Source organism: Thermobia domestica, chromosome 8 (assembly GCF_964235325.1).
Source record: "Thermobia domestica chromosome 8, izTheDome1.hap1.1, whole genome shotgun sequence".
Classification (NCBI taxonomy): Eukaryota; Metazoa; Arthropoda; class Insecta; order Zygentoma; family Lepismatidae; genus Thermobia; species Thermobia domestica.
The window spans coordinates 263326192-263349426 of record NC_137461.1 but is presented as its reverse complement, the minus strand read 5'-3'; the positions used below and the strand labels follow the sequence as shown (position 1 = coordinate 263349426).

At 34.5% G+C, this 23235-nt stretch overlaps 1 protein-coding gene across 3 annotated transcripts in view; it reads right to left on the bottom strand.

Annotated features, from left to right (window-relative positions):
- Window positions 1-425: 425 nt before the first annotated feature.
- Window positions 426-23235, bottom strand: part of REPTOR-BP (REPTOR-binding partner) — a 185555-nt gene continuing 162745 nt past the window's right edge. For all 3 annotated transcript variants that reach the window (XM_081769725.1, XM_081769723.1, XM_081769724.1), the window contains exons 2-4: window positions 12575-12665; window positions 6945-7066; window positions 426-3697 (exon numbers count right to left, since the gene is read on the bottom strand). In XM_081769725.1, coding sequence (XP_081625851.1) covers window positions 3599-3697; window positions 6945-7066; window positions 12575-12665 — 312 coding nt within the window. In that variant the 3' untranslated portion in view covers window positions 426-3598. The remainder of the gene's footprint in view (window positions 3698-6944; window positions 7067-12574; window positions 12666-23235) is intronic.

The window sequence follows — 23235 nt, the reverse complement described above, 5'->3', positions numbered from 1 at the left end:
GAATTGCTGAAAATGATGGAAGATTATGATTCCATTATGGGAAATTAGAAGAAGACGGAAATTCTCCAAATCAAACCAAGGCCATGTGTCTACAATAGAAACAATCTTTAAATTTATCTTCCAATTTTTACACAGAAATACGGAGGAATTTAATCCTGCAATCTGAGGAAATAAAATGGGTTGTTTTTTTCATTTCCAATTTTACATTTGAATTTAAATTGCCTAAATTAGCTTCGCAAACTTCATTCTCCGCTTGTTATATTGCACACTGTAAGAGTAATGCCAGAATTTTACAACTCAGCTTTCTATTGTCTACAGTAAAGTATGGAGTTATGTTTGTAATGTTATATAGTAAATATTATCGTCACCTGCACTTAAAAATTCACACCGTTTAATATTACACTGTTTTAACAACACATTCATCAAAAATCGAGTTAAATTATCAGCATAGATTATATTACAGTGCTTTCTGCTATAAATTCTTATAATTACATAGTTAGGTATACCTAATCTATCACAATTAAGTAGATGCAAGTGTGCGTGTGATATAATCGCCTGTTACTCTTCTTTTCAGTAACAGATAATCATACACCCAAACTCTCTACATTATTCCAAAATAACACCAAACATCCATCCCAGTTACATCAATAATTACAAAAAGACAATTTACCGAACTAATTACGAGTTTATAAATCAAAGAAATTTACTTTCAATACATTTGTGAAAAAAGATGAGACATGAACTGACTACTCTTATTACGTTGAGATCTCTAACTATAAAGGAACTATGTCTTATCGAACTTATTCTAAAAATGTAACAAACCAGTTTCACTTATTTGTTATAGGCATGAATTGTTCCTCTTGCTGAATATACGCTGACGCATCCAACATGATTATTATTATTTTAATTAACAACCAACACATTTATTAGCAGCAAAGATCCTATCGAAACTGGAAATTACGCCAATACTTTTTTCAACGCCGTGTATTACTGAAATTATTTTCATGTTTTATATAAGCTGGATCTCTTGCTTTATACCTGTTATTAAAATAAAAGCCTGTAACAGAACACACGTATACAGAATACAACGATTTATTCCAGTTCTAAAGCTTCATCTCAAATTAAGCCTGTGTGGCATTCCCTGCATATTATTTTCTGTTCGTTTAAAAAACAAATTTAGCATAATACATATAGAAAATATGTAAGAATATTTTAATATAAATTACGCCCATTAACATAAAATTACTTTTTAAATATTCGATTAGAAGGGAAATTTATTAGTCGACTTAATAATATTCAGTTACATAATGCATTTAAAGAGCTTCGGAGAAGAATCATTTCACAATTTTACTAATAAGACGTTTTCAATTAATGTGATAACGAATTTTTATTACTTGTAACAGAAGTTGTTTATTAAACCAGGAGCTTAAGTCAAAATTAGAAATAATACAAATAGAAGTAGTTTTCTGAATATATATAGTTAATCACCTAGTAGCAACCAAACCCCTTTCGCTGATTATGAAGAACTTTAAAAGTAATCTGTACATATTTACACGTATCTAATCCTATTTCTGTGATTACCTTTTCTCTGCATTCCAAACCATGAATCCATTTTAATTTCCTACAGCATTTACTTCTAAATTCTTCTTCGTTTTAACATTTCCTTTCTGTAAACACACAACTCCACTACATCGCACAAATAAACATTTCCTTCAAACATTACGATTAGATTAGTATAATAGAGCATTAGTAGTAAAAGTGTCTATTAAAATTTACTGAAATAACATAACTAAGAACAAGGAATGACTAATGCTTTAAATTTACATAAAAATAATTACAAAACTCTGGCAAAGCTATTGAGCAATAATAGTGGAAAAACCTCTATCAAAAAACGTAATATAAACTGAAAATTTACAGAGTCAAATTACTTGCCATTAAGTACATATGATTCTCACGTAATATTAAAATGAACGATTTTAATAAATTCCACTAGTTTATTGCATAGGTTTGCCAAAGTTTACAAAATGCTTTTTTATAAAAATGAAGTGTTATTTGTATTTCAATTGGCCGATTTCCAAAAATGTATAGAAAAATCATATATAGCTATATGTATTCTTTTAAATTTTTTCAAAAGATTGTATTTTTTAAGAGAAAAAAACATACGCCATATTAGAAGTTAATGACAAGATTTTTAACATTTTACATACTAATATAGTACAATAACATGACAGCCCTATGCCTATTACTTAATATAGAATTAACTATATTTAATACACACATACATAATGTACATTTATACATATAATAAAGACTTCTTTCACATTCAGGACACGTGTCGTTTATATGGTTTCTCATGCATCCTTGTATAATATACATTGTGTTTACTCATCGACACACACAAAAAAAGAGGAAACTATTCAAGAAGTGATTATTACCTATTATAGTTGACTGTGTGCTTAAATGTAAGTCATATTATTAAATATCTGATTTAATAAGATTCCTTAAATACCAATATCACAGCCTGATTGCTAATGTTTATAATATTCGATCTATCCGGCCGGTCTATTTGTCAATATTGGAGAACTTTTTAAAAATAATTTTATATATATATCGGTCCGTTGTAGTTTTTCAAATTTTTAAAAAGAAATTTTGATTCAACTAATTCTGTTTAATCTATGTGATGCTAAATTAGGTATTACATTACAGGTGGACAAACAAGGTTAAAAAGTAAACACATGTACAGAAAAATACCAAAAATAATAACAAAAAAAAAAAAAAAGGAAAGCTTAATTAATATTAGCCATACAAGTTTTATCTATTCCTTTTTATATAGATTAAGTGCAAGACCTAAGAAGAGTTTAATATTACTAACATTACCTTTTTACTTTACACAAAAATATATATTTTTTTTATGTACACATAATGAACATACGCCCTCATTCGCAAATAACAATAATAAAATAAATCCTTACAAGTCTGGCTTTTCAACTTTTCCGGAAAAAATCTTCATTTTAAATATTAAGAAATTTCTAGTATTTCTCATATTTTAATAAACCAATTTTGAAAGAATTATCGCTATGAATTGCCAATTTGTGCAAAGTATGAAGGTACCTTTTTATTTATTCATTTTTCCCCTCATGCCCCATTAAACTTCCACAAGTACAAAACAGTAATCAACCAGACTCGGAAGGATTCAAATGCTTAATAAACACATAATGATATGTACAAAACATACTCATTCCGTTTTCAAATAGCTTTTTCTATATATACAATCTCAGAATTCTCTATTATTTAAATGTATATATACATACATCAATGCGGTTGTTTTTAACAAACCAATTCGCAATTAAAACAGCACTGAAAAGAAAAAAAAAGACTTTTGCGTAATTTCTATAGTGTATAGAATACTGCACAACAGTAAGAAAAGCTGTATTATTGATGTCTACAAATTACGTTATAGATTTAAAAAAAAAAAAAAAAAAAAAAAAAAAAAAAAAAAAAAAAAAAAAAGCAAGCTATTTATACACTAGCATACTCCCCTCTCTCCCCTAAGCTTACGCATCCTCTCGTATTCCAACGCAACCAATCACAACTGCAGTTACTTCGATTCAGGCTTCACTTTCCCCATTTCCTCCAATAATGTCTGGAGTCCTTCTGGAACTTTACCTTCATCCAAATCCTTGCCCCATTGCCGATACTTGAAAAATAAACAACAAGAAAATTTTGTTTTATAGTTCTACACTACTAATAGTAAACACAATGAATTACACGGTAATGCACAAGGGACAGTCCGGTAATATATATATATATATATATATTTAGCACTGCATGGTGACAATGTTCTTAAATGCTATCATATCATATAATAGGTACATCTTTTCACTACCCATGGTATATAGACATACAGTGTTACGTATAAAAAAAAAAAGCCAAGTTGGCAACACCGATGAAGTTGCGCATAGGCAGGACCATGCCCTAGTATTCTGTGCTTGCAACAGAGACAGAATCGTCCGAATGGAGCTGGGCACGTGAGTAGCAGTACGGTGAAATGACTGCCGTAATACAAAATCTCACCAAATATGAAGTGAGATCTGTCATTTCTGAACGCCAAAGAACAGAATGCAGCTGACATTTATCAGGAGCTTACAAAGAGCAAAGAACGACAGCTACATGCGAGTCTTTGGCCCGTTGGGGAGAGGATGGTGATGACCTCTTTTCTTACATGGTTACGAGGGATGAAACTTGGATATCGTACGCCACTAGGGGATCAACACAGCAGTCAATGCAATGCCAGCACTCTGGTTCTCCTAAAGCGAAGAAATTTAAACACCATCATTTCATAAAGTCATGGTAATCCCGTTTTGGGACCAGAAGAGTGTGATTTTTATGGAATTCTTGGAACCACAACAAACAATTATAGCAGATGTGAATTACCACACACTGAATAATCTCCGACATGCCATCGAAAATCGGCGGAGTAAAGTACTAAGCTCTGGAATTCTTCTGATCCATGAGAACGCCCACCCACACACAGCTGCTCATACTATTGAGACAATTCAAAGATTTCAAAGACAATTCAATCATCCCCCTTACAGCTCCGACCTTGCCTCAGCGATTACTTTCTTTTGGTTCACCTGAAAAAGTGGCTTGTATCGAAGCATTTCGACAAAAATGAAGTGCTTAAGACATCAGTTTTGGACTGGCTGCACTCTTAGGTGACAGATTTATACACAGGGGGTATATGGAAGCTTGTGTCACGCTACTAGAAATATCCGGAGGTTCATGGTGATTTACGTCGAAAAATAGTAAAGGTATGTACTAGTGCATCAAGCACAATAAATTTCTTCTATCATTTTTTAAATATTGGCCCTTATATATATATATATATATATATATATATATATATATATATATATATATATATAATACTGTAGATATTCGTTACCAGTGGTGACGGCGCAGTAGTTTGGAGAAAGATACCTGCACGAAAAAGTGTGGGGATGACCTCTTTTTTCACACAGTTACGAGGGATGAAACTTAGATATCGTACGCCACTGGGGTTGGGAGGGGGGCGGAAGCAGCTGCAATGATGGCACTCTGGTTCTCCTAAAGCGAAGAAATTCAAACACCATAATTTCATAAAACCATATTATGAAACCGCGTTTTGAGACAACATAACTGCAGATGGTAGTGTGTTGCAATGAACTTATTCAAGCAAAAAGGAGGCTGACTTTTGATAAAATTGCCTGTAAGCTTAGCATTGCACAGGCAATCATTCACGATGTTCTACAATACCAATGAATTTTAACGCGTTGGGTACCTCATCAATTTGATGTTCGGGTGGTCAACAGTTTCGCGTGGTCAACAGTTTCGCTAGCAAAATTCTTACAGAAAGCTAGTTTTGTCCACCACTACACATCAACAATTAAATCAGTATCCATGGAGTGGAAACATACCATTTCACCAGTGGTTCCATCGGTGTGTAAAGTGTTTCTTACTATCTACTGGTGCATGATCTTCAGCTGGACTTCCTTCGAAGAAGGAGCTCCTAATGTACAGCAATACTGCGAAACTATCGCATTTGAAGGCTGCAATCACGCGGAAAAAGACTTGGCATGTTCACATCAGGTGTCATTCTCTTTGACGAAACGACAGGCCTGAGTGTGGAACATATGCATAAACTTGTGGGGGGAGCTATTAAGCATCCTTCTTTCAGTTTGGATCTTGCATCCTGTGAGTTTTACTTATTCTCTGCATTGAGAAAGTGGTTGGGAGGAAAGATGATGATGATGATGTTGATTTTGAGTTTACTGTCCCTTTCAGCAGCGAGGCTATATGAGACGTGGACCTACTGATTAACATGGAATCCCAATCACATTATCTCCCGCCGGGAATCGAATCTGGTCCTCCCACGCCAAAGGCGCGTACGCTAATCTCTTATCCACGAAGGAGCTTGGCTGGGAGGAAAGAGTTTTCCAAGCAACAATGAGGTGAAAACCACCGATTCTTCCATATGGATAGGCGTTCTTGAAGCGAATGCAGCGATGTGACAAGTGCCTTAATGTCAATGATGAAAAGAAATAGAGAACATATACACCTATTTCTACACAAAATACAAATATTTTAGAATAACTACACGTGCAATACGGAGACTTATTTCTGGACTATGCCTCGTACATTATACCAATATTTTAGTCCGCAAATTACATATACACTGAGAACATTACATATTGGGAAGAATGATTCTACTGATAACTGGAATGTTGTTAGCAGTGGAGTCTTTCTGCATATCAATAAGAATTTGGTTTTTTCGTCGATCAATGAACATTTTCTACATTTTTTTGAAAAAAAAAAATACATCTTTTTTGTAACTTCCTTCGGACATCGTAACAATAAATACAGAATAGACCAGAGGAACAAGAGGATACAAATTATAATTCTCATTTCCTCTTCTGTATTTCTTTGTTGCAACTTTGTGAATATACTGAAGTTACAACTAAAATTAAAATTCATAATAATATTAAAATGGAAGCTCTCACAATTAATTTAAAAAGAACACTAAACATACAAAATATCAATTTAAAAGCTTGTTCTAATATAACTAGATGATATTTCAAGAAAATTAAATAGCTCAAAATCTGTACTTTCAGGCACACGAAATTCTATAAGAATACCGTTCATCCTAGCTTTGGAACTACGTACGACTTAAACCTGACAAAAGCAAATCTCTGATGAAGGTAAAGATATACTGCCGAAACTGTCGCACAGCTTATTGACGTAAGTGTTGTTTTGGTCAGATTTTATTTGTATTTCACAAAGTTCTCATCCAAAATATAATCACAATAGAGGATTGACACATAAAATAACTGACCGAAGCTACAAGAATAAAAATACTAATCGTGTACCTAGTACTTCATCACAAAGTAAACTCTTGTTTTCCTTACCATATCCAACTCCTTTCTGAGGGCAAACACAGCCTTTTCCCTATCTGCAACTAACTCTTCCAAGTATTGATACCTCAACTTCTTCCGGGCCCGGCATTCCCGCGCACTCTGTCGACTACGTTCTGTGGGGATAAAAGAAGTTTACATGTTAAAAATTGTGAAGGATAGTAATTACCATTTAAATTTCACTTACACATATTTATTTCTTTGTATTTATTTTATTAGACCGAAAACATAACGCAATAACCGAAATAATAATAATATCTTCAACCGCTTTTAACTTAATAGTCTGATGACTAACTTTAAACCAGTGAGATTAACCATATGTCGGTGGTCAGAAGTACGTATTTTGTATGGTTATTACATGTTTTGCAATCATCTGTGTTACAGCCTTTTTAGGGACAACAGCTGTAATTGAGATAATGATTAGTCTTACAGTAACTTTCTAACGTTTCCAAATCCTTTGCATTTCGTCTGCCAGGTCTTTATACTTCCTAGTATTTGTACTAAATGCTGCACGTTATGTTATGAGTTAGTGACACTATCGTAACTACGAGTTACTTCTTGATTAATTTTATTTATAGAGTAGATTTCCGACTATCCAGTCTAATGTGGATAAAAAAAAAAAAGTTCTATAATTCTTACTTCCTGTCTCACTCGTATCATTAAAAATATACTTTTCATACCATTTTTGACCTTTTAAGCCAATACTTTATAAATGTTTGTTATGTAATACACTTACGTTTTAAAAAATTTATGAAGGGAAGGAAGACAAAAAAGAACATATTTTAAAATAAATTTTGTTCTTAACTGCAGGAAATATAAAATGATATACATTGCACATAAATATAATTTTAAAATAAATTGTTCCTCAGGTGTTGTCAATTTCCAATATTATTGTTCTCATAGTCTATGTTTCTACACATATATTGTTTTAAATTGTCTTGCATTATTAAATTTGTCTACATGCTTGTGATGAGTTCCTTTTGCTAGTATAAACAATTTTGTAATCTCTTGAATTCTAATCAAACATTACTCTTACAAGTGTTTTATTAAACATTTTAAAATAAAAAAGACATTAACGTAAAACTATCCCAAATTCTTTATAATATATATACATTTTCACAAGAATTGAAAGTCATTTTCAGTGGAGAAATTAGTCCATCATACACTAATATCACAGGAACATAAAAAATGTTATTTATTTACTTAAAAAAAGCTAGTGAGAAACTAGACCCTTTTTATGTTCTGAACTAGTCTCACGATGTTCGGTGGTACAGTCCGCAGCAAAAAACATGCAACATGAGCATGTAAGTTTATTGTGAAACTACGCCTAACAGCCCTGGGAATCAATATAACGTCTAAGTGGCACGAATCACGCCAGGAGAAACCTCGGCGTCCTCCCCTGTACACTTATTTAGGAGCAAGATTTCCTTGTTTCACAATAAACTTATATGCTCATGTTGTAGGTTTTTTGCTGCGGACTGTACACTGATGGACATGAGTTATTCAAGGGGAAAAAAATCAATTCAGTTCGAGAGATTAAAAAAGAAATACATTCTCAATAATGGGTTCAGTGGACCTGGACAGACCCGTTGTTGCATATAGCTGGTATAGACGAAGATCTGAAAGCATATTGCCTACAGCAATGTTGAAAATATCCATTTTATGCGAGAAAATAGGTGTACTCTGGTTTACGAAATAAAATTTCTGACCTAATGTAATATTACGAATTTGTACTTCAACCTTTTGTTCTCAGATAAGCACAGGTACTGTGAAAAAGGGAAATCACCATAACTATCATCTGAATATACAAGAATGTTTATTTTAATCCTGTTAACCATAGCACAATCATTAACACACGGAAACGGAATCAAAAACGAGTAGAAACATACGAAAGCAAAAGAAATCTCAGAAACATCGTTAGTCTACGCTTGTAAACAGACAGAATTTCTGGCAACGCAACAATCAGTCAACTCATGTTTCTCCTTCTATCTCTTACTCTGCCTTTTTGTACGTATTAGTCACAATTACTTCAAAGATCTTAACTATATTTTCCTCCATTAAATCATATTTTTTTTTTTAAACAAAAGTTCAACTTTAATTTCATTTTTCTACTAATCAAGTCTTCATCCACATTCGTCCCATGTGCACGTGTACTGTCACCTCATGGTTTTACCTATTGCTGTTCGTACTAGCTCGTGCTTGTGTATGGAACATTTTATTTCCGGATAGATGTGTGTGTCCATGTCAACACGAGTGGCTTTTCAAAGAAAAAACGTTAGCTACATTTTTCTACTGTATGTCCACTTGATAGTAACGACCAGGAACACAACTAACAGAGGTGCATTTTAACAGAAAGAGGTCAACTTTTGAATACAGACATGTAGAATGTAAATAGAACTCTTTGTCTTGCAATTAGACACTGTAATTTACTGAAAGACATTTTCAACGACTTAAACTGAAATAATTTTTGGAAAGTATTGAAGGAAAGAAAGGTATATGATGAACACAATTACAATAAGGTCTAGAAACTGCTTTACAATAGACAGTGGGAAGAAGACTCCCTTCTTTGTGAAGTTACGCGACGCAGAGTGAACACGTTAGAATAAATATTATTTCTTTTAATCTGTCAACTACGCATGTACTTTCCCCACAACCCTGTATTAATTTTAGTTTTTAATTCACCTAACGAAGTTTAATGGCATTGCAACAAATAATGTGCAATTTCCAAGCGTGACTTTATATATTTTGTAATGATTAAAGTTTTAAAAAAAGTAATTAACAATAGTTTCTTTAAACAAATAATAAGTAAATCAGGCATAAACACAGTTCAAACAAGGAGATTGTACAACAAAAAGCTACAGTCGTAAAAATACGGCTGAGTTTATTACAACAGAGACCCCGGTCGAGGTCAGATACAATTCAATAGTTTATCTTTTGCCCATTGGCGTCTCTGGCATGTAAAATTTGGGGGGACATCAAAGAAAATGATCTAACTGCTAGTGAGTATCTAAATAAATTAAATTAAAATACTGAATATGTAGTATTTCAAAATATTGGGGGGACGCGTCCCCCCAGCCAGAGACGCCCATGCTTTTGCCACAATGGACAATAATCTATATTATTATTATTTAAAAAAATCAAACTATCTTTTCTCCGTTTTTTTTTTTCTTTACGCTACATAATCTCGTTACTAGGACCATTGAATCACTTACACGGACATTTTCTTACGTACCGAGGTCGCGCCTCCGAAGACAGAAAGAAGGTGAGAACCCAGTAAGACCAAGGGACAACCGGGAAGACTGTACAGTAGGGGTGGAACGAAAAACTATTATTATTATTATTATTATTATTATTATTATTATTATTATTATTATTATTATTATTATTATTATTTCTAATAGTGGAGAAGAATTACCTTTTGATATGAAAAAGACTAAGATAAAACTATCGAAGCATGTTTTGAGGTGCCTCAAGTACGATGACGTTCAATAAATTTGACATTTATTGTTGTATTTCGGTCTCTTTCATTTTTTTTTTAAATGTGCATTTTAAAAACCTTGACTGTAGTTGATATGTCTTTTCATTGAAAAAACAAACTTTTGGAGGGGGGAAGGAGGAATAACGGTGCATTAATTCTATCTTATATACAGTAACATTCAGTTTTTTTTTTTTTTTTTTTTTTTTTTTTGTTTGTTTGTTTGTTTAAAGTACGATTTCTTGTATATTTCTGGTTAATGATTTAATTGTTTTTTAACTTCACCATAAATTTAAACTCTTCTATTCCCCTCAAATTTTGTTTCATCAACAAAAGTACGTAACAAGTACAATCAAGATTTTTGCACTGTAAAATGTCCAAGAGGCTTATAGAGCAAGGTATATCAAATTTATGAAACATTATTACTGAACTTGTGGCACCTCAAAGCATGTTCCGATTACCCTAAAATTTTATTTTTGTCTTTTGAACATCAAAAGGTAACCTTCCCGCATTATCAGAAATGATGAAAAACAAATTCGATTTGTTTTTTTCGATCCACACTTCTGTACAGTCATCTGCAAAAATAAGTAACCACCTACAATTTCCTTCTGGCAATTTCAAAATAAAAAAAAACACGCTTTCCAGCATGTTTCTGTAAATAAGAAAGACCATGTGTTCTCTAAGATTATAACAAGATAAGGAATATTTATTGCATCTCCACCTGAAATTGACACTAAGAGATTCGACCCAAATGTATGAATGGTCTGTTTTTGGTGTGATGTTTACTCACTGATGGTAGGAGTGAAGCTTGCGAAATTTACGAAGAGCATCACTTAAAAACTACTTCTCCCATACTAAGCATTTATTTGGTTTATTAGAAATGATATGTAGTGTGGTTTAAAAGGGAAAGTAAGTAGCTTCAAGGTTTGTAAAGGAAGGGAGAGGGGTGTCCGGTGTAAATAATAATTACGTACTATAAATATTAACCTAATTTGAAAACGATAAATACAAACTATACTTGGGTTGACCAACAGAACGAATTAAGTTGAAACCGTTTTAAACCGAGATACAGTAATAATAATAATAATAATAATAATAATAATAATAATAATAATAATAATAATAATAATAATGAAATCTGTAAGTTGTACGTCCCACAGTTATGCCGGCTAGGCTACAGGAGACGGTAATTATCAGCAAGGAATGAAATGGTGGAATGAAAAAAGTGGGAGGAAACGGGAGAACCCCGAGAAAACCCACGCACACGGTGTTTGTCCACCACAAAGTTCACTTGGGCTGGGATCGAGCCCAGGACCCCATGCACCAGAGGTGAACGCTCTACCACTGAGCCACCGCGGCCCTTTTCAATAATAATAATAATAATAATAATAATAATAATAATAATAATAATAATAATAATAATAATAATAATAATAATAATAATAACACTGGTAACGGGAATCGATGTTATATAAGGAACATAGATTATTTGCATAACTAGTGAAGTCCACATGTTACTGAACTGAACTTTATCAGTAGTTTACCTTGGTCCTACTGTATTTGTGAGATTTCCTTTTTGCTGCTGCAAAAGGATGTTTTTGCTGTCAGAACTCCTGTTGCTTCTGATTCTACTCTTTTGGGTATCTTTTCCACAACTACTATATGAATATTACTTGAATGCAGTTTTCTTGTATTATCAATAATAAAAGCTGACTTAAGTTTACCATTCTTTAAGAAATATAAATTTGCCTTAACCTTCTATCCATTGTGTACCATCACTTTGCAAAATTAGCAAATGAGGATGTCCGGATACTGCTTTCAGACTAAGCGTATTTATATTATCATATCAGGTGTTGAAGGAAGATGGAGAAGATAAAGGGACGGACAGAGTAACAAACGAAGCTGTTTTAAAACGGATAGGAGAGAAGAATACGCTTTTAGCCATTAGACTCTCAACACATCTTGCGAAGAAAGTATCTTCTTCATATCGACATAAACAGAAAGATGAAAGGATAATTATTATTATGAGTAGTCATTAAAAACTACTGTTTACATGTAATAGACAAATAATGACCGTAGTTATAGATTAATAATGCTTGTGCTAGAATTACGGATGTGTACAATGAACGTGTAAAGTTTGCTAACTCACCCAGTTTAGCCTTCATATCCACCTTCTCGGCCTTCCTGCCTGGCTTCCGACCACGTTTCCCCCCCTCCTTCCGTTCTCCACGAGTGCCCTCCTGCAAAAAAGAACACAAAACAAAATGTATCAACAATTGAGTACACATTACAAAGTAATAAATATTTAAACATGAATATATTTGCTAAAACCAAGAGCAGGTTAATGCTACGGAAGTCTGAAGCAATTTAAAAATTAACCTTTTCAGGACGGGCAGGGATTTCAAGAAAATCGTAGACCTTTACTTTGGCGGCCCTAGCACCCCTTCTAATTCTTCCATGGGTATGAATTATACCTTGTTGGAAAGCTTATGAAACAAAGATTCTAGTAAGATAACCTTTGAGGCTACCGTACCCAACCCGTAGAAGAAGAAGAAGAAAGAGAAAAAGTGAAAAAATATTTTTTTTCGAAATTTGTGAGTCTGGCAACACTTTTTCTAGTCGTACGCTAGAAAAAATATTCTGACCTGTAGGCCAGACATTGATAATAATTATACCAAGAAATGAAGGACAAAGGTAAAATACCTAGGTAAAAAAAAAAAAAAAAATCGGAAGGTAGAATCTAGGTGAATCATCCTGTTCCTATTTTCCCGAGAAATTTTCGTCTACCCTTACGTTGGCAGGCTTGGCGACGCCCCTAAATGTTACACAAAAACAAACCATACCTCGTTGGAAACCTTATAGAACAGACATTTCAGCAAAGTAACTTTCGTGTCTCTCGGACCAAATTAGTAAAAGAAGACAAAAATCATTAAAAAAAAACAACATTTCTTCAGATTTTGTCAGACTGTGGCAACGCTGTTATATACCGTACGCAAGCAAAAAAATCTCAGATTTACGCCAGACACTGGGGACAATGATATAAAAAAAATGAATGGTGTAGGTGCAATAGAAATGGAAGAAAAAATTCGAAGCACCGAATCTACGTGGATCATCCTGTATTTTTTTTCGATAGATTGTGGTATACGCTAATATCGGCAGGCTTGGCCACGCTCCTGATTGTCACAAACATGTCAGCTATACCTTGTTGGAAAGCTTATGGAACAATTATTCCAACAAGGTAACTTTCGTATTTGTTGGGCCAAACTAGTAAAAGAAAAAGAAGACAAAAATGGAAATTTTGGGGGGAAAATCAAGTTTTTCGAAATTTGTCGGACTATGGCAACGCTGTTGTTTGTCGTATGCAAGAAAAAAATTCTCACATTTACCCCCGTTATTGTGAACAGTTGTGAAAAAAATAAACCGTGTAAGTGCAGTAGGAATACAGAAAAATTCTATCTTCCTAACGGCAGAGAATAAACTCGCATTGGTTCACCTAACATTGTTCGTCGAAAGATCATTGCTTTTCTTTTCTTTTGCTTCGGCAGGAAGATTTTTTTCTAAAACTAAATAACTTGTCAAAGGAGGGAGTTCAAAGAAATGTATTGCATATTTACGACCCTTATGGGTTCAACTGATAGCTACAGCTGAACTTGACCAGGAAGTAGAGCGGTGCGTTTTGAGGTGATAACTGTTTTCCTTTCGCTCTCTCTCTCTCTCTCTCTCTCTGTGTATGTGTGTTCTATAAGTTACCTTGTTGGAATGTCTGTTCTATAAGCTTTCCAACGAGGTATAACTGATATGCTTGTGACAATTAGGAGCGTGGCCAACCCTGCCGATATTAGCGTATACCACAATCTATCGAAACTACAACTCCTATTGCAACTACACCATTCATTTTTTATATCGTTGTTCCTGGCGTAAATGTGAGATTTTTTTCCCTTGCGTACGACAAATAACAGCGTTGCCATAGTCCGACAAATTTCGAAAAATTTGATTTTCCACCTAAAATTTTGACTTTCGTCTTCTTCTTCTTTTACTGGTTTAGCCCGAGGGGCATGAAAGTGACCTCGCTGGAATGTCTGTTTCAGAAGCTTTCCAACGAGGTATAGCTAATATGTTTGTGACAATTAGGAGCGTGGCCAAGCCTGCCGATATTTAGCGTATACCACAATCTAAACACACACAAAAGTTACATTGTTGGAATGGCTGGTCTATAAGGTTTTCAACGAGGTATGGTTTGTGTGTCTGTGATAATTAGGAATGTCGCTAGGGCTATCAACGTTAGAATACATTACAGTGGATATTGAATAATATACAAGATGTGTCACGTAGGTTCGGGGTTCCGAATTTCTTTTTCCATTCGTATTGAACCGACGGGTTTGACTTTTGTATATCATTGTCCCAAATATCTGTCGTAAATGTGAGATTTTTTTCTTGCGTACGATGAATAAGAATGTTGCCAGAGTTCCTCAAATTTGATTTTTTTTTTGTCTCTATAAGAAAATATACAATAAGAAAAAGGGTACATTCAATACCACTCCAATTCACCCCTCTCAAGCCCAAAAGTCATGGACTGGGTATGGCTAGTTAGTATGTTCATTTGTCTTTATGGTTGCCATTTTTTATTCTTGTAGCTCCATCAGGGGGGTACCTCCCCCAAATTCTGAAGGGAGAGAGGAAACACTATAAACACACAACTTTGCCCCCCTCCCCCTTCACGGCGGGACCCATTACATGAATGATATACACAGGATTAGAAAGTTCCATCCTTTCTGAAGAGATACATACCAAAATCATATCTCTAGGTTAATTAGGAGCTGAGCTAGAGAGGTTTAAATTGCTGGCTCAAGGGTTGAGCCGTTCGTCCTGAAAAGGTTAAGAAGAAAAATGATTATTCACAGTACCAAGGGTAAAACAAACCTAAGTTTGTCAGATTTTAACCAATACCAACGAACTATTAACAAATTAAACCTTAACAACAAACAAGTTTAGTACATTTGGCAGAAACTAACAACTATCCATATTTATGTGCCCTGATTTCTACTCTCAAGTTTCCTGGTATTGTTTCAGCAACCAATCATGTTGTCTTTATTTTCAGACACCAATTAAGCGTTTTTCAACTCTCTCTCTCTCTCTCTCTCTCTCTCTCTCTCTCTCTCTATATATATATATATATATATATATATATATATATATATATATATATATATATATTGGCGCACCAACTGCATTTTAATCCTACAGCACACTTATGAAAACATTTTTTTCTGCATAGTTAATGCCACTGATCACAATGAAACATTAAAGGAGTACAAAAGAAATGCAGTTATACAAAATATTATTTCAGAAAATGCAAAATAATTCTGTAATGAGGATCTACATCATAATTAGTTTTAAATGTCCTAATTTTTACGCGCCACATTGTGAATGCACTTTGAAAATAAAAGGAGTAATTGAAGAACATTGGATTGTAAATATTTTTACATGAAGCTTACTTTGTCTCCAAGACAAAAGTCTTATCAAAAAGTCCCTCTTTCAACTATTGATCACCTACATACACTACCTCAAAACTTTAGAGTGATAAAAAAATATGATACAACTATCTACAATATGAAATCCTAATGTTATGATGATGAAAGGATGATACTTAGTGTTAATATTAACAAATTTTGCATCAAAACATATTAAAAAGTATGATACTTAGTGTTAATATTAACAAATTTTGCATCAAAACATATTAAAAAGTTCATTTTGTAATACAATCTTCAGACACTAAAAAAAAATTAAAAAAGCTCGTTGCTATGAAACTGTATTCTTATAAACAGGACTAAGGTATAATAAACTAACTGTAAGCAACCATCGCTGCCGGTTTAGTTCTCTACTGATGTGTAGCAAACAGCGTGTGCGTGGGTTTCCTCGGGATTCTCCCTTTTCCTCCCACTTTCTTCATTCCACCATTTCATTCACTTATCATCCATCATCACCATCTCCTTTAGCCTAGCCAGCATAACCGTGGAACGTAAAACTCATAAAGATTTCATTTCATTTTATTTTTTTCCTACTTGATGTGTAAGCCTGCACAACCAAAACGTACTGTGGGTTGCAGGCATGCAAGGCTTCTTAGAAAGAGTAACAAACGTGCATACATTTTCACCATCACCACTCGAATCCAATCCCCCCCGAGCTGAAAACCGAAAACAGGGCTTCGTATGTGAACAGATCTGGTGAAAATATATGGGGTCTAGCTCATTCATTTTTATGCGAAAAGATGACAGACACACACACACATTATTATTATTAACTATTAAAGCGTATCCACAAAGCTACTTTAATTCACAGTTAGTTCACCAATGGCGGATCCAGCCCGGGGCTGGAGGGACTTATTCCCCCCAGTTTGAGTGAAAAATAATTAAAGCTATCATTTATACATTTTTGAGCTTATAGTAGGTGTTGCCTTTTATTCTTTGTTGGATTTTTTTTTTTTTTTTTTTAAATGTCAGATATAGTTTGTTGCAATTTCTGTTATGCAATGTGTAAAACAATGCTTGAGGTCTACAATCTTAAGCGTTTAATCTAGCCATAATATTCATCAAACGAAAGTTGGAAACTTTTGCAGGACCCATGAAATATTGTAAACTCCTGTTAATACCTATCGTAGTTTGGGTTCAGGCTGTCCCCCGGTTTTACCTCCTAAATCCTCCACTGCACTGCCGTCCTAAAGGAAAAGCCCTTAACTCCACATTTTTCGAAAATCGAGATATTGGTATGGGAATGTTCGTAGTACAATTCTGCATCTATCTAAAGTGAAATTGACGTGGTTTGACCAATAGGTAGGGCAGCGTTTCCCAACCTTTTTCAACTTGCGGCACACTATAGGTGTAACTTGAATTCTCGCGGCACACCCATATTATATATATATTATTTGTAAATATAAAATACCGTGGTATTTTTATGTGATTACTGCTCTCCTTACAGAAAAGAAAGCTCGATCACTGATTTTCCCCCGTGGTAAATTATTATGCTTATTTTTCATTCCAATTTTAAAATAGAAAACAATTGCAATGAAATATAGACTAGGGTTTTTAAAAATCCACTTTCTCTTTCGAAAACTGTATCTAACCTTTAACTAAAAGGGAAGATCACTAAATAACGAATAAATAAACAAATATCCTATACTTTTAAAACACAAATGTAGCTAATTTGTATGCATATTTGCTTTGTTGAATTTATTGAATGATATGTTAAAATTTCAAGTTACGAAATAGTCTGCAACAATAAAGAAGCAATAATGATCATGACAATGATAAATGCGTTTTCCAACATTAAAAATGTAGAGAAAAGTAACACAGTATGAAACTTAAAATTGTAGATTTATAGTAGAGGTTCATAGTAATGTGAAATACAAATATACATTTTCCCCTATGTCTTGCAATTTGATTCCTATAAAATTAATAATTTGTTTCGATTTCCTCGCGGCACACTAGCGGCCCATTCGCGGCACACCAATGTGCCGCGGCACACCGGTTGGGAAACGCTGAGGTAGGGGGTAATGACGTAATGATTGTTTACCTTATGTTCAAAACTGTAACTGAAAGTAAGCAAAAAATACCTTAACCCTTATCCGGGCAACCGGGGCCTCCCAGGCCCAGTAGCTTCATATTTTTCTTCGAATTTCTTAATAACCACAAATATTTCGATGTCATAAAATTCTGTATTCTTCTATCTTTAGTCGAAGTTAAAGTTATGAACATATCGAGTTGGTAAGGCCCCAGTTGCAGTCTACGTTACAAAAATAGCTTGCCCGGATAAGGGTTAAGTGGCAATTCATACGCAATAATATTTAACTGTATTACCACACAAATTTTAGATTGTATTTAATAAAGTTCATATATTTAATAAAGTTTTACTGAAATACAACAAATTTGAACGTACAGCCTAAGCCAAAACGCGTTTTGCTTATTTTCTCGAAAGTATGTGAAATGGAGTTAAGGCCTTTTCGCTTAGCACGGCAGTGTAGTTCACAGAAGTTTCAAAGTCCAGGGAAAAGTACACGCTTCCGTTGAAGTTAGTAGGCTATTAAAATTGCTTCCACCCTTAGTTCACAATTACACTCCCTGTTGCACCATTTGTTTTATATCTATCTTCATCACGTTTTCGTATTATCGTTTGTTATATACGAGTATATATATATATATATACAGAGAGATTTATAGTAAGTATGAAAACAAGTTCTGTTATTTTTATCTATGAGTTTTTGAAACTCTTCCTGTTTCCTATTTTTGTTTTCTTTCTATTAGGGAAAAGAACACCGGAAACTATGTTTGTTTTTAACTTTTTTAACCGCACAAGTTCACACCTGTCATGAAGCATGGACGAAAAACAAAAGCAGCTGCTTGTCCACAGGTGTAGCGGACATGACCTACAAATCATCTATTAATGAAAAACAAACAATTTTAATGATGAGTCGCGTGTAAAATTACTACTTCACTTCCTTCTTATGTTGAACTCGATGTTCCTTCTTTTTCTTTCTTTCTTTTTTTTTTAAATTATGCTCCCCCCCCCAAAAAAAAAAAAACATATCTTTACTAACTAGTAAGACATTCTTCAAGTTATTGTCTAAAACAGTATTTATACTTACGATTGCTGGTACTTTAGTAAAACCCCAGCTACAATGGTCTACCGACTCCCGTGAAGTTGAACTAATATTGGGTCCGGTCAATGCACAGACAAGTGGTCGTTCATCTTGGCATTGTAGTGTCCACGTAGTGTTGTAACAACTAGAGATTCTCGAATGAAAGTTGTATGGACTTCGGTTAAGAAAACCAGCGAAATCAAGTTATGGCATTCAAGATGGCCTGGCCAGACATCTTTCAGCCTAAAACGGTCAACAGAAACAGCAATAAAAGCGATGGGACGAAATGTGCTGACCACACATAACGAAGTTTAAAACTGTCACGGAACCTGGAAATAGAAGCAATGAAATCCAGGAAGAGCTGACCATACATCCGCAGTTTAAAACGGTCAAGGAAACTAGCGATCACTGCGATGGATTGATTAATAAAACGGTCAAGGGAACCGGTTGTAACAGCGATGAGATTTGGGCTGAACTGACCATACATACCCCAGTTTAGAATTATCAAGGAAACCAGAAATAACGTGATGTGATTCGTGATAGGCTAACCACGCACAACTGTATTTTTTTTTATTCCGTACGGAAACCATGATTCAATACTGTACAGCAACCATACGAAAACAAACAACTTGCAATATACAACACGAGCTCAATCAAAGATAACAGCGTCTGAAAGATTAAATTGTTAAATCAAAATTCAACGAATAATTTACCCAATATAACTATATCTAAACTCTCAATCGTTATTTTGTTGTTGTTGTTGTTTAACTTCCCACGATTATATACTGAGGTTAAGGGATATAAAATGGCGGAATAAAGAGTGAGGAAATAGAAACCCCCCGAGAAAACCCACGTACAGCGTTTGTCTACCACAAAGCTCACTTGGCGCTAAGTGGAATCGAACCAGAGACCTCACGCACTACATGCGACACAAATCATCCATGCATTGTGTGATTGTCTCCGTGTAGTAATACCAGTGTAGTTTGGGGGCTACTATTCTTCAATAACCCAACTGCATTTTGTTTAACAAATGGCACTTCACAGTACAATTATTAGTACAGAGTTGTCCTGTGACCTTTTACAAGCATTACACGCAAAGGAAAAAACTTATCATCAATTTCAATATTCAGAGAAACTTCAACAGTGCAGTTATGGTCCAGTATTATAGCCTTCTTTATGGTTGCCTACTTACTCTTAACGGTGTTCAATACAAGCTTAGCGCTATGTCAGTTCTTCAGCCTATTTATTTACAGGAGAAAATATATTTCTCTTTTCTTTAAAATGAACGGGGATTTTGATAGTGTGCTTTTCGTGTATTTAAATGTATTTTGCTTCGCTAAATTACGTTTTATTATATATATAAATAGTAATATTATTTTTGTGAATATTAGAAGTGGGTAACAGAGAATTTAACTTGCACGGTTATGACGTATAGGCTAAATGAGGGCATGGATGAAGTAAAAGAACACCGAGAAAAACCACGCACACGGTGTTTGTCCGTCACCAAGCCCACTTTGGGCGAGCTGGGATCGAAGCAGGGACACGATGCATCTGAAGTGAACGCTATGCCACTTAGCCACCGTGGACTCCACACTTCCAATTTGAACAAAAGCTTTAAGATAGAATATGATAGATATTCTTAAAACGCTAAATCGATTATAAAAAAAAAAAAAGCAGTTTATCGCTTTCTTAACAGTTTTTTGCTAGTAGAGAATTAAGGATACAAATGAATTGTATTCTTGGCAGTTGGGACGCTTGAGCAATGCAGCTCCGGATTAAATAAACACCTCCATGAACGAACTCTACTTCTAATTACTTCTGATCCTTTACACTCTGGCCAAAATTGGTGACCCACCAAGAAGTGCTTTTTTTTTGTCTCCACAGACACACGAACAAAGTAAAAAAAAAAAAACAAAAAAAAAACGAAGTTTTGGGAAACCAAACTCCTTACAAATATGTAACGACGTGCTACAAAAAAAAAAAAAAAAAAAAAGTTTGCAAAGTTATGTTACAATTGGTACGTCATTAACACAATTGTAATATCTCCGAATAGACATGATATAGTAAATAATTTGTTAACGTGTCTTTTTCAAACGCCGAAATTAAATGGCAATAAAAGGCTGGCTACCTTGCCAACTTCATCGTGCTTCAAGTTTAGATACGGATACCAAATGAAAAAGAAAGAAAAAAAAAGCATTACTTTTCACTGACTTCCTCAATTTTGTTTTGTTATGTCACACAATCACACGTCTTTCATCCAAACCCTCCGACAGGTGTTTCTACCACCATCCATCTATCTATCTCATAAGCACGCAACTTCACAGGGATCTCATCCTGATTCAACTACACTGTGGCAGCAAAACAAAAAACACATCATTTTTTTTTTTTTACATTTTTTTCACTCATTAACTTCTCTCCGTTTTATAGGATATAAATTTCTGTGCTTTCGGCATTAAGACCACTTATCCCGTCACGTTTGAGGGATGGTGTCTCTCGGCGAGCACACTATCCGCGGAAAACGAAGGAAGAAAGGATTGTGGAACGGGACTTAAGATATCACCCCGGCATTTGCCTGGTGTTGATGAGGGAAAACCAGAAAACTTGTTTTGTCAGTACAAATATGAACTATTTGTAATAGGACTGGAATCTGAAACTCGATCAGTTATCCAAACCTCGAGTATTATGTAAAAATACACAGTGGCGGACCTACAAGATAGAAACTGGAGCCAGAAGTCAATGATAGGTATATCATGAGTTTATTATAAACTTTCAAAATTATATAAATAATACCTTAAATTATTTGTCACTCAAAGAAACTGGGGTGGCCTAGGCGCCCTGGGGCTAGATCCGCCACTGAAAATACACGTAGGGTCTAAGAACACAACTAAAACTAAATCCCTCAACACAACTAAAACGAAAGTGAATACCTTCAAATCCACACACTATCCAAAATCTTCGAAGCAATTGCAGACCAATTTTTTTACATGCTAGAAATCAGAGGGGGGGGGGGGCGCTTTTTATAATGCACAATTATCTGAAGATCAAATCTGTATTCACTGGCGTATCTAGAAGGTAAAACTGGAGGGGGGGGGGCAGCCAGAATACCTACTATGATAGGTATATCATGAGTTTACTATAAACTTTTGAAAATATATAAATAATAGCTAAAATTATTTTTGTCACTTTAGGCCCCCTGGCCCTGGCGTAGATGCGCCACTGTCTCTATTATATCCATAATGGAATATTATATAACAAAACGAGTTGTGTTCGTTTTAACTTGAAAAGATAAGATTGATTTTCAATAAATGTTATATTCTACAAACAAGTATTCCGCCTGTCAGTCGGTTAAAAGAAACGGGAGGGGAAAAAATCACAAGTCGTACTGATAATAGTTACTAAGCGTATATTCTTAACCATCCGTCGACATTTCATTTAAATATGACCGTACTTTTCCCCTTAAATAAAGAAAAAAGAAAAAAAACTTGATAAAAAGACCGAACTTCACTATGACGCAAAAACTTTAATTTCCTTTGTTTTAATGCAGTACTCGTATCTAAAGTATACTTTTCCATCAAAATGATTTCCGTGCATTCCTTGTATTGTGTACTGGAAAGTGTCAGAAATGCAATGCAATGTGATTTCAAGACGAAAAATCCTCAACCCAGTTTCCACAATCAGCCTTCAGCAGCTGATAGATGGTCATACGTAGTTACTCACCGGGTGATAAAAACTTCCGAAAATTTTAAAACTACACAATGTTCACGTATTTACATTTCAGATTATAGTTTCAGTATACATATCAATAAAGTCTGGTTTATTAGTTAATAATAAAAGTACTTGCCAACACTATGAAATACAAGAACAACGCATTAAAAAAAATAAACAAACGACACTTTCAGTGAACTCACCAACCAGCTTCCTTGCTCGGCCGCTGCAACCAGACAGGCCCCAGACAACTACGCACCAGCAGATCGCTACAAGACGACGCAACACCCAGACACGCGATTTTCGACCTTATCGAGACTTCCTACGTCGCAGTTAAGTTCGACGTGCCCCCGGAGAACAGTGTGACGAAGCAACACGGGAAAACAACAAAAAATAATGAAAAAGACAGAAAGAAAGAGAAAAATGCAACTCACAACACCCTCGATTTTAAGCCAACCAACTGAAACGACCCA